At 49.4% G+C, this 19,039-nt stretch overlaps 1 protein-coding gene across 50 annotated transcripts in view; it reads right to left on the bottom strand.

Moving 5' to 3' along the window:
* ZNF618 (zinc finger protein 618) overlaps positions 1-19,039 on the bottom strand; it is a 183,664-nt gene that overhangs the window by 9,444 nt on the left and 155,181 nt on the right. For 10 of the 50 annotated variants that reach the window (XM_070251175.1, XM_070251178.1, XM_070251179.1 and 7 more), the window contains 4 exons: positions 17,679-17,918; positions 13,932-14,012; positions 11,972-12,016; positions 10,919-10,996 (listed from right to left, as the gene is read on the bottom strand). In XM_070251175.1, the coding sequence (XP_070107276.1) occupies positions 10,919-10,996; positions 11,972-12,016; positions 13,932-14,012; positions 17,679-17,918 (444 nt within the window). Of the gene's footprint in view, positions 1-10,918; positions 10,997-11,971; positions 12,017-13,931; positions 14,016-17,678; positions 17,919-19,039 lie in introns of all 50 variants that reach the window. The other 40 variants (XM_070251174.1, XM_023628703.2, XM_070251182.1 and 37 more) reach the window with 7 other exon arrangements.

The following is a 19,039-nucleotide window of genomic DNA, read 5'->3' as shown; positions in this document are numbered from 1 at the left end:
TTTCGTACTTAGAGGAGAGACTTCCCCAACTTCTACACGCTCAGCCCTACAAGACTAGTTAAGAAACTCTGGGACATCCACTCGGAGGCGTATTTTGCAAGCGCTAGAAAGGTGGTTACGTAGACTGTAATAATATGGGAAAATACGTAAAAGGACGAGAAGCAAGATCTAATAGTTATTTTGTATGTATTATTTATATATATATTTTAGACTTGCAAGTCAAAAAATAAACAAATCTATGCATCAAAAATAGCTAGGGAGGGGGACTTCTACTTCTGCCTGTTAAGGATGACCCGCCACGGCAGGTGCCCTCCAGATGCGAAAAACTGTGACCCTGACACGAATGCTCTCACACAGGCAGCCCAGGCGGGACCCCGGAAAAACAGCAGCAGGTGTAAGCTCTATGACGGCCCCACATTCCTGCCTGGAGGCGGTGTCCAAGCTGCAGTGTGGGGACAGGGAACCGGAACAGAGCCCCGGGGTCTCGTGGATTCAAAGAGACAGAGATCAAAGTTTAGGGAGGCCCAAGGCAGCTGGAGTTCACAGGCAAAAGTACCCAAGAGACAGAGTTACACAGAGAGCGCTGGAGAACGTCAGTGGGGTTCCTTGGAGTTCCTGTTGAATATCAACCTGCCTAAGCACAGGGTCAAATCCCATGAGATGGGGAGAGAATCACCAGACAGCAGCAGGCCAATAACCCCTGCGGCTCCCACACGGGAGGGAGCCATCTGTGTTTCCTCAACCAGAATGGACAGACCTCACCATGGGGCTGAATCAGCCAAAGATGAAGGGCTGCAATACACCCGCCCCAATACCTCTTAGGAACAAGCCCCCAAACCATCAAGGCGGTCCCTTGAACTAAACTGTAAGCTGGAACAAATTTCAGCACTCTTTAAAAAACATACAGCAAAATCCAGCACCCGACAGTGTGAAATTCACAATGTTAAGTATCCAATAAAAAAAGTAGCACTTTCAAAGTCGCAGGAAAATATGACCTAAAAACCAGGAGAAAAACCAATCAAAGACAAGACCCAGCAAGAACAGAGACGATGGAATTAGCCAAGAATAAGGAGTTTAAAACAGCTGTCACAAATATCGTAGATATGCTCAAAGGCATGAAGGGAAACACGAGCGTCCTAGGGATAGAAATAGAAGATGTTAAAGAACCAAAACTAAAACTAACCAACCCAAGGGAACTTCTAGTATAAAAACAGACTGCATGGGAAAATACAGTGCACAGGATAAAAGCAGATAACATGCCAGGGAAGAAAAAAGCCAGTAAACCTAGAGACACAGCACTATCAAGCATGAAAAACAGAGAGGGCAAAAGGCTGAAAATAAATCAACAGAGCATGGACAATAACAAGCAGTTTAACAGACATAGAATTGGAGTGCCAGCCAAAAGGGGTGAGGCAGAAAAAATATTTGAAGAAATGGTGAAAATTTTTCCAAATTGGGTGAAAGCTATAAACCCAGATCCAAAAAGCTCAATTGACCCCAAGCAGAACAAACATAAAGAAACCACCACCATGGCCCAGTATCATAATGAAAATGTCGAAAATCATGAAGAGAAACTCTTAAAAGCAGCCAGAGACAGCGAAGTTACATACAGACAGAACCAAAATAAGGAGGAGAACAGACTTCTTATCAGAAATCACGCTACCCGGCAGGCAACAGAGCAAAGTACTAAAAGAAAATGTTAACCCAAAATTCTGAAGCCAGTGATCTCTTTCATAAACAAAGATGAAAGATTTTTGAAACAAACAAAAAATCAGACCTGCACTATAAGAAATGTTAAAGGAAGTTCTTTGTATCAGGAAAAAATGACATCAAACAAGAATTTGGATCTATAGAAAGAAACAACGAATGCTGGAAACTGTTCATGTGTAGATAAATATAAAAAATATTTCCCTCATTTTTAATCTCTTTATAAGATAACTGAATACTCACTGGAAAAGAATAACAACGAATTGTGGTATTATATATAGAAGCAACTATATGAAAACAAGAGCATAAAGAACAGGGAGGAAAAACAGACAATATCGTGGAAAGTTTCTTACATAATATGAAAAGTGGGCCAATATTATTTGAAGGTAGACTGTGATAAGTTAGAAATACATAGTTTAAAACCCAAATAAACTATAAAAAAATAAAACCAAAAGTTATAGCTAATAAGTGCATTGTGGAAATTAAAAGTGGAATCACAAAAATTCTCAATCCAAAATAAAGCAGGAATATTAGAGAAAAAGGAACAAAGAATAAATGAGACAATTAGCAAACAAATAGCAAGACGGTAGATTCAAACCCAATAATATTGAAATTACATTAAATGTAAATGGTCTCCATACTCCTAATAAAGGTCAGAGATTGTCATACTTATTAAAAAAGCAAGACCCAACAATATGTTGTCTATGAGAAACCTATTTAAATATGAAGACAGAGATGGGTTCAAAGTAAAAGGCTAAATAAAGGCAGACCATACAAACAGTAATGCTAGACCTCAGGACAAGAAACATTGCCAGGGATAACAGGAGACCCTGCATAATGATAAAGGAGTCAAATTATCAAGAATATATAATAATCCTAAATGTGTAAGCATGTGACAACAGAGCATCGAAACACACAAAGCAAAACCTGAGAGAACTAAAACAAGAAATAGACAAATCCACAGCTGGGAATTTCAACTCTCTTTTCTACGTGATTCCTACTGAGAAAAGAGAAACAAGACTGAACATAATAAATGAACAGAGAGTGGAGAATATCAAGCAGACTCACATACAGATAACCGGATTCCCAGAAAAAGGAGGTGGGGCAGAAAAATACTGAAATCATACACAGTAGGGTCTCTGACCATAACTGGATTAAATTAGAAGTCAATAACAAACAGATATTTGGAAAAACTGCAACTATCTGAATATTAAACATCACACATCCTAAGGGAAGCTAGAAAATGTTTTGAACTAAATAAAAATAAAAACCTAACACTTCAAAATTTGTGGGATAACTTTAAAGCAGGTCTTATGTATAGCATTAAATAATTATATTAGAAATGAAGGAAAACACAAGCAGTGTTACAAGCTTCCACCCTAAGAGATCCAAAGAGGAAGAATGAGTCTAAAGTAAGAAGAAAGGAAATAACAGAGATGGAAGCAGAAACGAATGTAACAAAATGGATAAACAACAGAGAAAAATCAGTGAAACTAAAAGGCGATCTTTGTAATAAATCAATGAAACTGATAAACTTCCAGCCAGAAAGATTAAGGGAAAAAAAAAGTGCACAAAAATTATCAGTATCAAGAATGAAACAGGGGACATGACTATCGATGCTACAGATATTAAAGGGATTAATAATGATTATGAACTTTATGCCAATAAATTTGACCACTTGAAGCAAACAAATATCCTGAAAGACACAAAGCACCAAAGTTCACTCCAGAAAAAAATAACCTGAAATAGTCCTACATCTATTTTAAAAATTGAGTTCCTAGTTAAATAACCTCCCACAGAGAAAATTCCCACATAGGTTTGCCCAAATATTTAAGGAAGAGATAACATAAATTCTACACAAATTCTTCCAGCAAACAGAAAGAACATCTCGCAATTCCTTTTACAAGGCTGGCATTACCCTAATCTAAAACTAGGGGAAAATATTACACGAAAACAAACTACAGTAAAATATCTTTCATAAATATAAATGCAAAAATCCTTAACAAAATACTAGCAAACTAAATACAGTAATATATAAAAAGAATAATACTTTATGACTAAGTGGAGTTTATCCCACAAATGCAAGTTGGGGTTAACAGAAAAACCAGTCAGTGTAATTCCATATTCTAAAAGAAAAAAAGAAGAAAAATCATCTCCATAGATATAAAAGCACATTAAAATGTGGCAAATTCAACAGCCACTCATGTCACAAATGCTCAGAAAACTAGACAGAAAAAGAAAGTTCCTCAATCCAATAAATGGCATCTTAAAAAAAAAAACCCATAAGTTTACTGACCTGAAAGAAATAAAAAGGATTGTGAGGAAATACTATGAACAAGAGTATTCCAACAAATTAGACAACCTGGATGAAACAAATTCCTAGAAAAACATAAACTATCAAAACTGATTCAAGAAACAGAAAATCTGGATAGACAAAGAAAAATACCAAATTAGTAATCAAAAAACTTCCCCCACAAAAAAAGAAAAGCCCAGGCTTGGATGGCTTCCCTGGTGAATTCTGCCATATGTTAAAGGAACTCTTCACAAATTCTTCCAAAAAACAGAAGAGGAGTGGACAAGTCTCAATTCATTTTACAAGGTGGGTATTATTCTGATACCCAAATCAGACAAAGACATTAGAAGAAAAGAAACTAAGCCCACTATCCCTTATGAATATAAATACAAACATCCTCAATAAAATGCAGCAGACCAAACCCAGCAACAGATCCAACAGATTACACACCATGACCAGGTGGGATTTATCCCAGGAATTCAAGGTTGGTTCAACATCCAAAAATCAGCGTAATATACCATATTAATAGAAGAAAGGACAAAACCCAATGACCATCTCAACAGATGCAGAAAAAGCACTTGACAAAGTCTAACACCCTTTCGTGATAAAAACACTCAACAAATTAGGAATAGAAAGGAACTTTTTCAGTCTAATAAAAGGCATCATGAAAAACCCACTGCTAACATCACACTTAATAAATAAACACTGAGAGCTTTCTCCCTAAGATCAGAAACAAGAACAGAACATCCACTCTCGTCTCCTCTATCCAACATGTATGGGAGGTTCTAGCCAGGGCAATTAGGCAAAAGAGAAAGAAAGAGCATCCAGACTGGAATGGAAGAAGTAAAATTATCAATATTTGCAGATCACATGAGTGTGTATATAGAAAATCCTACAGAATACACACAAACACACGACAATTAGAACCATAAATGAATTCAGCAAGGTTGCGGGATACAATCAATATATATTTAAAAAATCAACTGATAGACAATATTGTACTATAATCATCAAACTTGCTAAGAGACTAGAACGTAATTATTCCAACCAGTAAAAACAAAGGTTAATTATGTAATGTGACAGAGGTGCTAAATATCCCTACACTGTCAATCATTTAACAATATCTAAGTGTATCAAATTCACATACTGTGCCCCTTAAATTGACACATTGTTGCATGTCAAATATAGTTATAAAAAATGGAAACAAATCAGTTGAATTTCTCTACACCAGCAAACGAACACTCCAAAATTCAAATTAAGAAATAGTATCAAAAGAATAAAATATTTAGGAATAAATTTACAAAAAAGTGCAAGATCTGCACCTTGAGAACTAAAAACATTGTTTTTTTTTTTTTTTTTTTTTGAGGAAGATTAGCCCTGAGCTAACTGCTGCCAATCCTCCTCTTTTTGCTGAGGAAGACTGGCCCTGAGCTAACATCCGTGCCCATCTTCCTCCATTTTATATGTGGGACGCCTACCACAGTATGGTGTGCCATACGGTGCCATGTCCGCACCCGGGATCTGAACTGGCGAACCCCAGGCCACCAAAGCGGAGTGTGTGCACTTAACCACTGTGCCACGGGGCCGGCCCTAAAAACATTGTTGAAAGAACTCAAAGAAGACTTAAAATAAATGGAAAGACATTCCATGTTCATGGATTGTAAGACTAGATATTGTTAAAATGGCAATACTCCCTGAATTCATCCGGATTTTCCCTGCGGGCTTTTTTTACAGAAGTTGGCAAGCTGATCCTAAAATCCACGTGGAAATGCAAAGGATACAGAATAAGCAGTCAAAAAATTTCTTGGAAAAGAATAAAGTTGGAGGGTTTACACTCCCTGATTTCAAAATGACTACAAAGCTACAGTAATCAACACAGTGTAGTAGTGGCACAAGGAAAGCCACATAGATCAATGGAATAGAATTCAGAATCCTGAAATAATCCTGCACACCTATGGTTAATTGATTTTCAACAGGGGTGCCAGGACAATGCAATGGGCAGGTGGTGGGCGGGGGTGGGTGGGTAAGAATAGCCTTTTCAAAAACGGTGCTGGGACACTGGATAGCCACATGCCAAAGATCGCGGTTGGACCCCTACCTCACATCACATACAAAAATTAACTCAAAATGGAATACTGACCTAAAGTTAAAAGCTAAAACTCTCAAACTCTCCTAAGACAACACAGGAGTTAAGTCTTTGTGACCTTGGGTCAGGCAGTGGTCTTTTAGATAGGCCACCAAAAGCATACACAACAAAAGAAAAAATAAATGAACGGACTTGATCACAATCACAAACTTTCGTGCTTTAAAGGACAACATCAAGAAAGTGAAAAGATAACCCACAGAATGAGAGAAAATGTTGGCAAATCATCTATCTACAGAGGTCTTGTACCTAAAATATACAAAGAACTCTTACAACTCCATAATAAAAAGACAAAAACCCAATTCAAAAATGGGCCAAGGATCTAAACAGACATTTCTCCAAGGAAGATATTCAAATGGCCAATAAGCCCATGAAAATATTCTCGACATCATGAGTCATGAGGAGTATGCAAATCAAAATCACAATGAGATACCACTTCACACACGCCAGGATGGCTGTAATCAAAAAGCCAGATGATAACAAGCCTTGTCAAGGATGTGGAGACACTGGACCCCTCTCCACTGTCGGTGGGGGTGCAAAAATGGTGCAGCCGTTTAGGAAACTGTCTGAGAACTTCTCAAATGGTTAAGCATAGAGTTACCACATGACCCAGCATTTCCACTCCTAGGTATATACCTGATAGAGTTAAAAACGTGTCCACACGAGGACTTGTCCTTGAATGTCCACAGCAGGTTTCTTCATAATAGCCCCAAACTGGAGACAGCCTATCCATCAATTGGTGATGGATAAACAAATTGTGGTATATCCAAACAGTGGAATACTACTTAAAAATAGAAAGAATTACCCGTAACATAGAACAACGTGGATGAATCTCAAATGAAAGAAGTCAGACACGGAAGATCAAATACCATGTATTTCCATTTATATGAAATTCCAGGAAAGGCAAAGCTATGACAAAAAGCAGATAGTGGTTGGGGCTGGCCTGGTGGCACAGTGGTTAAGTTCGCACGTTCCACTTTGGTGGCCAGGGGTTCGCTGGTTGAGATCCTGGGTGTGGACGTGGCACCGCTTGTCAAGCCATGCTGTGGTAGGCGTCCCACATATAAAGTAGAGGAAGATGGGCAGGGATGTTAGCTCAGGGCCAGTCTTCCTCAGCAAAAAGAGGAGGATTGGCAGCTGGTGTTAGCTCAGAGCTAATCTTCCTCAAAAAAAAAAAAAACAAGCAGACAGTGGTTGCCAAGCATGGGGTAGGTAGGGCAAAGGGACTGCAAAGAAGCATGAGAGAACATTTTGGGGTTCATGCTAACGTCACACATTGTGATTGTGATGTGGTTAAATGACTATACGTTTGTCAAAATGCATGAAACCGTACTTTGAAATTGGTGAATTTTATTCATGTAAATTATATCTCAATAAATTCAATTTTAAAACAGACTGAAAAGAACCCCATTACCAGAATAATGGTGGATAGCTTTTGAGTAATGAGGTTATGGCTGATTCTTCATTTCTCACTGCTCTGCATTTTCCCAGTTCCCTTTAATGAAGAGACCTTATATTTTAAAAAAGGAAGCACGAATTGTAAAATGAAAGCCAGCAGCTGCTCCTGCCGACATTCTCCACTAGAGTCTAGGGATCTGAAGTCCCTAGATTTGAACCTGGCTCTGCAATGGCTGTGGGGTGTGACATTGAGTTAGTCACTTTACCTCTCTGGACCTCAATTTCCCCTCCTCCCTCCAAAATGCTGGGGCCGGGCAAACCACAGCACAGTGATTCCCGCTCTGCCTTTCTGCAGGACTTGCAATCGATACTACTCAACCCAGCTTTAGAAAACAACGTCCAGTACTGGTTGATTAAAATTATTTTTCCTCCACATCCCACAGACGCTGCTCCTGACGTGGTAAGGTACTCCGTCAATGCTCTGTGAAAGGCCTGATTTACAGCTGAAAGTAAGGTTTACTCACTGTGGCTATCCCTACAGACTATAAGTATACACACACACGCATGCACACGCTCCCGTGCTTGCACATGCATGCACACGCATTTGCAAAGGGCTGGATGCAAAGCTGGAATAGAGGCTGTCTCCCAGGGAGGGACCAGTGCACGAAAGAGAAAGTGGTTGTTTCCGGCAGAGGATGGAAAAAGGGGCATTGGCTGCTGTTTGTCTCATCTCAGAACGTGCCTCGGCCTCCATACTTCACGTGCGTCAGCTCCAGAACCCTCACCCGGCTTGTGGAGGGTGCTGACTAGCCCACTTTAAGACGAGAAGACTGAGGCCCGGAGAGGTGAAGAGGCTCAAAGGGATGAGAAATCAGGAGAGGCCCTTCCAAAATCCTAAAATTGCCATTGCCAACCTGTCTGCCGCTGGGGAAAGTCCCCGTGTCTCTCCTGGCTGTGGTCCTCAGGCAAGTTACCTAGCCATTTTGTGCCTCAATGTCCTTATCTATAAAGTGGAGCTAAAATGGGCATTTAACTATTCTGAGTTAAGCAGTTCTGAGGACTAAATAAGCTAATATGTGGAAAACTCTTAGAATAAGGCCTGGCACCAAGGAAGCTCAAATGACGTTAAGATACTTTTTATGAGCTGTGCAACTTTCGGCCAGTGATCATGTTCTCTGAGCCTCCATTTCTTCATCTGTCCAACGGGGATGATAATGTCAGCTGGTGAACAGGCTTGTTCAGGAGATCGGAGGAAAGACACACCTGACACCCAGTCATTGCTCACTAAACGTTCGCTATCTTTAGTATGACGCCTGCCAAAACCCACTCGTGAAGTGTCACCAGGGCAAGACAAGTTTTCTCCAGCACAGAAAGGAAGTTCACTAGTGAGAATTACCCCGTGCCATTCAGCACTCTTAATGAGATTGGTGTTATTCGTGGCTGATCCCCTTATCAGCAGGGCTGTGAACTGCGCAGATCATGACGCTTAATTTCTCTCTGTGGAGTCAATCCTCTAATCCCGACTCAGCCTGGCTGGCATTCAGCCTGGCTCCATATGGCACTGCCAGTGCCGGCGAGGCATTCTCTGCCGGCGACCGACCAGAACAAAGCAGCCCAAAGCTCTTCCCAGAAAACAAGTCGGGATACGTGGGAGAGGCGGGGACCCCCACCGGGGTGCAGTCTCGGTTTGCATTTTTTTTTTTTTAAAGATTTTATTTTTTTCCTTTTTCTCCCCAAAGCCCCCCAGCACATAGTTGTATGTTCTTCGTTGTGGGTCCTTCTAGTTGTGGCACGTGGGACACCACCTCAGCATGGCCCGATGAGCAGTGGCCTGTCCGCGCCCAGGATTCGAACCAACGAAACACTGGGCCGCCTGCAGCGGAGCGCGCGAACCCAACCACTCGGCCACGGGGCCAGCCCCTCTCGGTTTGCATTTTAATGGCCTCTGCCCAACTGCCTGAGGGATGGAGAAGGGGCACCCTAGCCCTTCCCTAATTAGGCTCAGCTTCCAGAAGCTGGGGCAAGTGGAGGTGGGGTTCAGAGGAGTGGTGAGCCAGAGCAGGTTGTGGGAGTCTGGGACGCAGGTGGTGTGTTCAGGAAGTGGTCCCCAAGCAGCCTTCCAGAAGCTGTCGCTGGTTCCCATCAGGTCTAGTCTCAACGCCTTGAGCTGGCATTCAAGGCCTTTCCTGGTGCAGGAGGGTTGATGGCAAGGGCGAGCAGGAGGTGTGAGACACGTGAAGATGGAACCTGGGTGTGAGGGGGGCAGCTGGAGAGTGCAGGTTTGTGTGTCCTTGTTTTAGAGATGGAGACACTCAGAGAGGGGGAGGTTCCTGCCCGAGGTCACACAGCATGGGGCACACTAGAGCATGGAACTCATGCATCTTGGCTGCCAATCCAACCCTGTCCTGATTTTAATGAGTCCACTAGACATAAATAACACCCAAAAGATCACATGAATTAGGGCCTAGTGTCCAGCAGATACCCAATTAATCCATGCTGAATGAATGAGTGAACAAATGAATGCAGAGAGGTGACACGAACAGAAACCACTGGGCCCTGGGGATGCATCTATTATAGCACACAGCGTCTGCCTGAGTAAAACAGAAATGAGACCAGAAGCGGGCGCTACAATGACCAAAACCTAAATCGGAGGGGTTGGTTTGAAGGCTGGGTGGTCTACAGCGAGGGGCTGACGCTGCAAGCTGGAAAGCTGGCAGAACAGCCGGCAGAGGGTTGTCCGGACAGCAGACGACTCGCCTTTGGCTCCATGGCAGTCCCTGGACAAGCGGGCAGGGGCGTGGCCTGAGGATGTGTCAGAAACGTATGTCCCGGCCGCCCCACGCCTGCGGAGCCTGAAATGCAGGGTGGGGCCCGGAAATCTGTGCTGTAACCCGCCCCCAGGTGACGGGGGCCACTCCAGTCTGAGGACGGCTGCTCTGTGGGACAGTTACAGTGACGGCCACCTGCTCCCAGACGGGGCTTCGGCCCAGGTTGCCGGGGCTCAGGCCTCTCCGCCCCGTCTCCCACCTCTGCTCACCCGCCTCTCAAACCCCCTCAATTCCACCTCCACGTCTCTCTCCGGGTCAGCTCCTGTTTGGCCTTTAGGCTCAGCACAGGAGCCACAACCTTCCGGAAGCGTCCTTCAGCTCTGTCCCCCAATGGTCACCAAGCCCACGGCCCCCCCAGTGCATGGACAACCCTGTGTTCTGACTGACCATCCGGGGCTCCCTGAGGGCAGGTCCCATGTCCTGCGGTCATTTCCTGGGAGACAGTGGCTTTCACCAGGGCCCTGTGGCCGCCTCTGGCTTTGGCAGGATCTGCGGGGGATGAGGAGGGGGCTGAGCATCCCCCCGGCCAGGCGGCCGCTGGCCCCTTACCTGCGTGGGACTGCATGTGCTCCAGCAGGTTGTTGTAGAATTGGAACTGGATCCCGCAGGCGCCGCAGGTGTAGGGTTCTGGGGAGAGAAGCGAAGAAGCCGTGTCAGGGCCAGACCAAGCCCGAAGCCTCTTGGCTGGGCTGCGGGCAGCTCTGGCACGGGGAACCCAACACGCACGGGAGCTCTGCACTTGGGGCCCTGGGCCCAGCCTGTCTGCTCCCCTGCCCACCACTGACTAGTGAGGGAGAGAGGAAGACGTGCAGATGGAGACCATCTAATCCAACCAGGCAGACATTTATTGAGTGCTCACTGTGTGCCAGGCAGTTCTGGGCCCTGGGGGGGTGTGGGGATGGTTGGGGGAGGACGACTAACGGGCCTGGAGCTCTCTCAGGGCAGAGACTGCATCTTATTTGTTCCACAGCCCAGTTCTCTGCTGGTGGAAGCGCACAGACAGGAATGAATGAATGAATGCATGAACAACCCAAACAAGGCGATGGACAGAGAGGGCAGTAAGGGCGGGGAAGGAGAGGCAGGAGGAAAGGGCAGGAAGTGGAGAAAGTCATAGAAAGGCAAGAGGAAGCGAGGATAAGATGAGGGAGGGGAGGGAGGGCAAGGGGGAAGGGAGAGGACCTTTATCTTTCATCCCTGTGTGCCCAGCACTCAAGTCAGGGCCTGGCACAGGGAAGACCAGAAGGAGGAAGAAGGGGTGCAAAGAGGAGTTAGGAACCCGGAGGAAGAGGACGGCTGAGATGGGGCTCGGAGAGGGGTCCTGAGGCTGCCCCGGGGAGTAGGAATGGGAAGGTTGGTGTCCCTGCCAGGGTCGGGGCTGGCAGAGGCAGGCTGCCCCCAGGGAGGGCTCTGCTCCGTGCCCTGTCCAAACTCCTCCGCCCGCCCGGGGCTGGGCCTCCTTCTGCCTCCACAGCTGCCGGGTCTGCCTGGGAGGGCGGCCCCAGGCCAGATGCTCTGGGGAGGTCCTGAGCCAGCGTGCGGCCAGCTGAGTTCATTCCCTGCCCTGCCTCGCCCTCTCCACCCCCCAACGGGACCATCACTTACTCTGCAGGAGAGGGAAAGGATTGGAAATCAGGGGACTTGGAGTTTCTGCAAAAGAGAAACAGTTCAGCTAAGTCTCTTCCAGCTCTGGTGCTCAGAGATGACTGTCACTATTTCCATTCTTAATAAGCAGTGAGCCAGATGTGGCTCTGAGGAGGGGTGGCATCTGGGAGCCAGGCTCACGTCTGGGGTGGGGCTGGGGCACCGGGCAGACCCAGATCAGTGAGGGCCGTCCCTCCAGGACACACTCAACTCTCAAAAAGCGAGCCCACAGGACGCTAAGGAGGAACGGTCCACGCGTGGCTGCCCACCCCACAGGACAGGGAGCTGGGGGCGGCTTCCAGGCACCAGGATGGGAATGTCTGGCACCAAAAACCACAGCCTCAGACGTAGGAGGCAGCAGAGCGGGGCCGGACGGACGACCCCAGGAATCCTGGCTCCACCACCCACAAGCTGGGGACCTGGGACAACAAGCACCCTCACCTGACCTCACTTTCCTCATCTGAAAAGTTGGGTAACAGTAACACCAACCCCCACCCCTGCCCCAGGGCTGTGGGAAGGACGGAAACAGACAAGACACACAGAGCTCTGAACACATGCCAGGCACACAGTAAGCGCTCAATAAATGGTGGCTGCCAGCAGTGGCAGCACTTGACACCAAGATTCCCAGTTCTGAGTGTCGGCCCTGGAGGAAGGAGAGGCAGCGGGTGCAGGCTGGCTGGCTGAGCGCGACACTCCCCAGGAGCCAGCGGTTCTGGTCCCAGCTCTGCACCTTACTCTTGGGTGTGCTCCATCACTTTAAGGCCACCTCACGGAGAGGCTGAGTGGGTGACATTTTTCAAAAGGGCGAAGCCGGTTGGAAAAGTCGGTTTAAAGGATCATGTCAACATTCTCGGGGCTCCTACAGCACCCCTTGTGGTATTCATCAAATCACTTGTTTTCCTTAAAACCACCGCACGTGAGTGCATAATCCACGCAAGGCCCTGGCTGGCCGTTCCCCGTGCCCAGGATCTGTGTGCTCTGCCCACGGGACAGCAGAGGAGGAATTTAGAGTCTGGTCCAAGTCACCAGCTTGCAGATGGTGCAACTGGGGTTTGAGCCTCGGCTGGAAACCCAAGCTGGAGCTCGGTTTCTATCTTCAAATCTGTGCTCCCAGCTGTTTCACAAAGCCCCTGACTGACCGTCCAGCCACGTCCATCATCTGTCTACACCCAGGCAGTGCCCAGCCCAGCGCCGGCCACAGGCCCACACCTAATTCAGTGAAGTAAACTTCAACTGTGCAAGAAAGTCAGCGGGCGCCTTACTGTATGTAACCAGCGTCAGAATTCTTTTCCCATCCTGCCCCGGCTGGCACTGAGTAGATTGGCTTGCTTGGGATCACCCACGGCGCTGGCAGGTGGCCCCCGTCTGCCAGGGAGATGGTCTTGGCTGTTCTCTCTGGTCGAGGGCTCGGCCAGCAGGCTCGGCCACCACCAGGAGGCGCCAAAATACCACCAGGGATCTCAGACAAACCTGCTCGGGCCAGTAGGGGCTGGAAGGGAGTGTGTGGATGGTCCCAGGTCCCAAGTGGGGCCAGAAGTTGGGGCCTCCGGCTCTTGGGCCACAGCTCTCTCTACTGTACCCCCTTGGCCTCTCCTGGAAAGAAACTGGCTGCCACGTTCACCCTACAAACAGCAATGGCTCACTTAGACCCGACGCTCCGGGGCCATCCGAGTGGGGACACGGCAGCCTGTGGGGAGGGGGAGTTCCTCTCTCCATGGGGAAGAGTCCCAGGCCTTGAGATGCCCCTGAGGCCCAGAGGGATGTCCGTGGAAGAAAGGGCCCCTCCCGCTCTGCCTGGCCCTGGCCTCCTCCCGCCAACACCCATCAGGCAGCAGGCAGACCCCAGCCCACAGAGCGCGTGCTGCCATGGCCGCGGGGAGGGCAGGAGCCGATGGCAGCGGCTGTCACGGGGCACACTCACCGCTGGAGTTTTGGGAACTGCTATTCGTCTCTTCAAAGTGGTTTTGTGCTTTGCCTTCTACTCTCCGACTGAACGCGCTTTCTGCTGGGGGCGGGGGCAGGAGAGAGCAAGGGAAAGCGATGGTGATCGGTCAGCATTAGGGCTGAGGGAGGGGCCTGCCAGCAAGGCTCAGAGGGTGAGGTACTGGCACCGCCCTGACCCCCGGGCTGGGTGAGTGCCCAGGGATTCATGCTGGGGGAACCAGCACAGGGACACCCCTGGCTCCCCCGGGTCACCTGAGCTGCCTGACGCCTTGTCAGGGCCCTAAGTGACCCCGCCGACAGCGCCCAGGGGTGCAGGTCCAGGCAGGGAGGTGATGCGTGTGTGACTTGTTCAAGAGAGCACAGAGGAAATCCAGCTGATCGAACATATGACAAATGGGCTGGGTCTGCCCATCTTTGGTCCCTGGGGAGCCGCATTTGTGACACTGAGTGATGTGGATCTGCCACTCACGACTCCCTCTGCCAGATTCTGCTGCCACAGGCCCCACAAAGGAACAGGGAGGATGACAGACTGTTTCCTGGTGGTGGCTCTGGCAGAGTAGGAGGGCCAGGCAGCTGGTTGCGGCTCCGCAAGCTGAGCGGTCCCTGAAGTGGCAGAAAAGGGACCAGGGAAGATGGGCAGAGCTGGGGCAGCCCCACACCCTGAGGCCAAAGACCCGGCGAGGTCTGGCCAGGTTCACCCAGGGGAACGGACTGGCTCCCCAAGTGACTTCTGGGGTGTCTCCGCTTACAGGCGGCACCTTCCCGAGCGGCTCGCCCTCTCCCAGGCGCTGTCCAGAACCCGTGGAACGCAGAGATAGGGTCCAACCAGGAGGAAAAACACCCATTTGGTCCCCACCCCCCCTGCAGCAGGTACTGAGACAAAAATCCAAGCTGGAAAGCCACCTGGCTTTTCCAAGATTCTCTTGGGACAAGAGGATGATGGATGCTCCCGGAGATACAGGCTTCTGGGAACAAGTCCACTGGGGATGAGCAGCTGACCAGTCCCTTTCTTAAGGGGAAACAACTAACATGAGCATGTCAAAGGCTCTGAGAAGTCCAACGGAAAAGAGACCCATTAAGCTTTATGTCACCCAGGATTCTCAAAGGTATTTGGCCACCAAAGCTCATTTAAAAAAAAATAGCAGATTCCTTAATATCCCTCAAAATTGGTGACCCCGGGAACCCACTTTGGGAAATGCCACTGTCACCCAGTCCACCCTCTGCAGGGAGGGCAAGTGCTCAGACTGTGACGGCCGGGGTTCCAGACGACCATCGGGGTGATGGCATAGGAAGCCGGGGTGGCTCCCACAGCCTCTGCCTAATTCCCTGGGCTCCAACCCAAGGCCTCCTGACGCAGCCTCGTTTTCGCAGAGGCTGTTGCTGACATCAGGAGGTAGACGTCTTCAAAACGTGCCTGTGAAATGCCTGGGCTGAAGCTACAGATCTGCCACCTCAAGTAGCACCTGTAAATTGGCAAAGAAAGCCCCCGATTCTGTGTCGGGGGGCAGCGGGCGGGACTCTCATCTACTGAGCACCTCTACGTGGCAGACCCTGGTCCAGATGCTTCACTTCGGTGTTCTCCCTTCATCCTGCCAACAGCTCTAGGAGGCCCACGTTGTCATTCCCATTTTATAGGTGAAAAAACAGAGGAAACTGAGGTGGTCAAGTTCCTGGGCTCGTTATGCTCCTAACCCTCTAAGACGGCAGAATAAGGAGATTTCATTTTTGGGGCAGATGCTTCCGTTTTGAAAAGGTCTGGGCTAGGGAAGGGATGCTCTCTCCATCCAGATCCTTGTGCACACAGGGGGCTGGCTGCCCACCTGTGGAGGATATTCGTGCAGCCCGACCAGCATACTGGTAAACGTAGCACAGCAGAGATTACAAATGCTTATAATTAGGCTCCTAATGCTCAGGTGATGATGGAAATCCCTGCCACCAGCAGCTCCGGCTGAAAACCAGCGGGCGGCACCGTGGGTGAAGTCCCACGCACACACACGCACACACACAGGGAAGAGCTGCCTGTTCTAGAATGATCGGGGCGGTGACAACTTCCAGCTCTAACATGCGGGTTCCTGCTGCTCACAACCCGGTGTCCTCTGCCCTGCCCAGCTGGTAAACCCAGGTGTGACCCCCACCGCAAGTCTTGCAGGGCACTGGAGGCAGCCAGAAGCACGCCCCAAACCTTGCTGGATGCTATAACTTGGCAACGCTGAGGTCCGAGAGCGGCCACAGACCACGCAGCCCCTGCAAGCGGCTCTCTGCAGAAACGTAAAGACTCCCAGCCACCAGGTCAAGACTAAAAGCAAGATCTGAAAGCCACAGTCCCGTTACTCAGCCAAGCCAAAATCTACCACTGACGAGCCTGTGATGATCATCTGTTTCTTACCAATTTATGACTACTGTTGCAAAAACACAACGGCTGTTGGCTCTTCTCATCGCAGAGCCTGGAAAACTGTTAACTTCAAGGCTGATTAACTACTTACTCTCCTTTTGGGAGACCTGAGCACAACAAGCATATCTTCATACATTTTTAGGAACCACATCCTTCCCCAAAATTAGCCTCCTGAACCAGAGAGAAAAAGGCAATCACATCTCACTTGCTCTGGCATTGGTCCAATCTACTGGTTCATGTAATGGAGCCCTCAGTTTGACCACCGCATATTTAACGGATGGCTTTGGGCCTCTTGAGGGCAAGTGAAAGGCCCCTGGTCCCAGAAGGACTACATTACCACTCGACCCTACATCCCACACATCCGGGCAGGCGGCCCAAGGCTCATCCCACCCAGGTATGAACCAGGATTCCTAATAACTGGTACTCAGCACACAGTGTGTCTACCAGTTTTCCTGGGGGAAATGGCTGCTGTGAAGCTGCTGTTCAGCCTTCTGGAGTCTGAGCCCCCTTCTGCACGGACTCAGACAACAATGCAGCTGGCATCCATTGGTTTCGTGCTGGGCTATGGCTTGGGGGGGTTCACAGGTAGTACTGGATAGGGGGAGGCCAAGAGAACAGAACTCCTGGTCAACTCCTCTGCCTCATGGAAAGCAGCTCTCTGTAGACATGAGCTTTTACGTTGGGTTTTCTGAAAGATGGGGCATGCAAACTCATGCCAAGAGGGTCCAGGCAGGTGATGTAAATGGATGAACTGGGCTAGATGCGAGACAGACAACAGTGTGATCACAATGAGAAATGACACCAGCCACGTGGCCACTGTGTTGGGGAGGCAGGAGGGAGTGGTGGGGACTGTGGCAAACGGGAGAGCACATGCTCTGTGAAAGGAGGCAGCGGTGGTCGGCCCTCCAGCCAATTGTTGCCCCTGCAGGAAAGTGGCCCGAGGACTGCCAGAACTGGCTTTTCAATGTCAGCTGCAAATCAGAAGTTTTACATAAAATCTCCTAATGTTCAAACATTGGTAACTAATTTTAAAAAATTTTTAACTCCTTAGGCCAGGACGTGGAAAAAAATATTCTCCTGCTTAAAAAAAAAAAAAATAGATGCCTACCATCACGTACAACTCTCTGAGTTAGGGCAAGAAAATCGAGATGCAGAGAGGTTTGATGGCTCGCCTTGGTCACAGAGACAGCCAGAGGCACAGCCGGATCCGGATTCGTCCCAATGGGACCTCCACTCTCGCTCTTGAAAGGGAACAATGACCCCGGGCACGGCTGTGGCAGATGCGAAGGGCAGGGAGTGGAGGAAGTGTGGGGGGACATAGGCCATTGGTACCTGCAGTCGCCTTGCTTGCCGGAGATCCCGAGTTTGGCGTGCGGAACGTCTGGGTTTGGGTGGCTGGAGGGGTGCGGTGTAAGAGGGTGGCGCATCGGACCACGGAGGCCGGAGCCTTTTTCCCCGACTGGTTCGTCTGGGTCTTCGCCGCCACGAAGCGCGGAGATGGGGAGACCTCTGGATGTGAACACTCAGAGCCCGTGTCTGGATCGTCCGGCGGCTCCCACCCGGGGGCGGTACCTGAGAGGGTCACGCTCTCAGTCCCCGAGGGCTCGGAGCCCGCAGAGTGAGGGGCCTCCTGGGCCACAGGCCCCCATGCTCAAGGGTTGAAACCTCTTGTCGGTCCACAGAGACTAAAGGCTCTCACTCCCACCCAGAACTGGAGAAAGCCCGGGAGTCTAGAACCTTCTCCAGCTTCTCCTGGAAGGCAGCCTGATCGCCAGCTCACCCTGAGTGTCTCCTGGAGCCCACCGACCAGCCCCCTGGGTGGGTCACCCATAACCTTGACCAGTCCAGGCTCTGAGGGTCTAAGAACTCAACCTGTGACGCATGCCTGGGGCACCTGATTAGGTGACCCAGGCCCAAGGGCATTTTCTAGAACATTCACTTGCAAGCCTCTTCCTTCAAAGGCAGGCAGGCCGGGACGTAATGATGAAAACAGGCAGAGACGCGCCAGGGTTGACTGGTGGGGTGGGGTAAAAGCGGGGGGCCCAATGCCACCCCAAGGTTTTAGTGGAAGGGGCTCCGGTGCCCCCTGGCCACTGACTGAGAGTGGATGCTCTCAGGGGACAGTGCTCCACCCAGGGCCCGAGGCTTTGACTGAAATAAGGGCAGCACGTCACTGTGGTGTCTGGGGAACCCTGTGTCACCATTTCTCCTGCCTCCCTCACCTGAGTTCTCTGCAGAGGCTGGGGTCACTGAGAACACGGGGGCTGACACTCAAGTGGTCTCCACCTCTGGCAGTCTGGGGCAGGCAGTGGTCTGCCTCCTTCACACTGCCTGGGGCTGCAATCACCAGTGCTGGCGACCCCTGACCCTGGCCACACTCCCACATTCAAAACGAAAGAGGAGGGGGGCAGTGGTCTTCTCACTCAACGGCAACTCTCTCCCCTAAAGGCAAGAGGGGACCAGGCAGGAGGGACGGGCCCCTCTTTGATGCTGACCAGGCGGCTCAGAGGACCCACAGGAATGGGGACCATCCTGAGGACATCGTCTTGACTCAGGGCCTGGCCGGAGCACTGAACTGCCTGCGAAGGACCCAGCAGCTCCTTTCCTGCCTCTGGGGGCAAAGGAGGAGCCTCGTCACACCGCTGCTCCTGGGACAGCATCCATCCTGGCACCAGACACTCCACCCACGGCTT

The sequence above is a fragment of the Equus caballus genome, chromosome 25, assembly GCF_041296265.1.
Source record: "Equus caballus isolate H_3958 breed thoroughbred chromosome 25, TB-T2T, whole genome shotgun sequence".
Taxonomy (NCBI): domain Eukaryota; kingdom Metazoa; phylum Chordata; class Mammalia; order Perissodactyla; family Equidae; genus Equus; species Equus caballus.
This window is presented reverse-complemented; position numbering and strand designations above follow the sequence as displayed.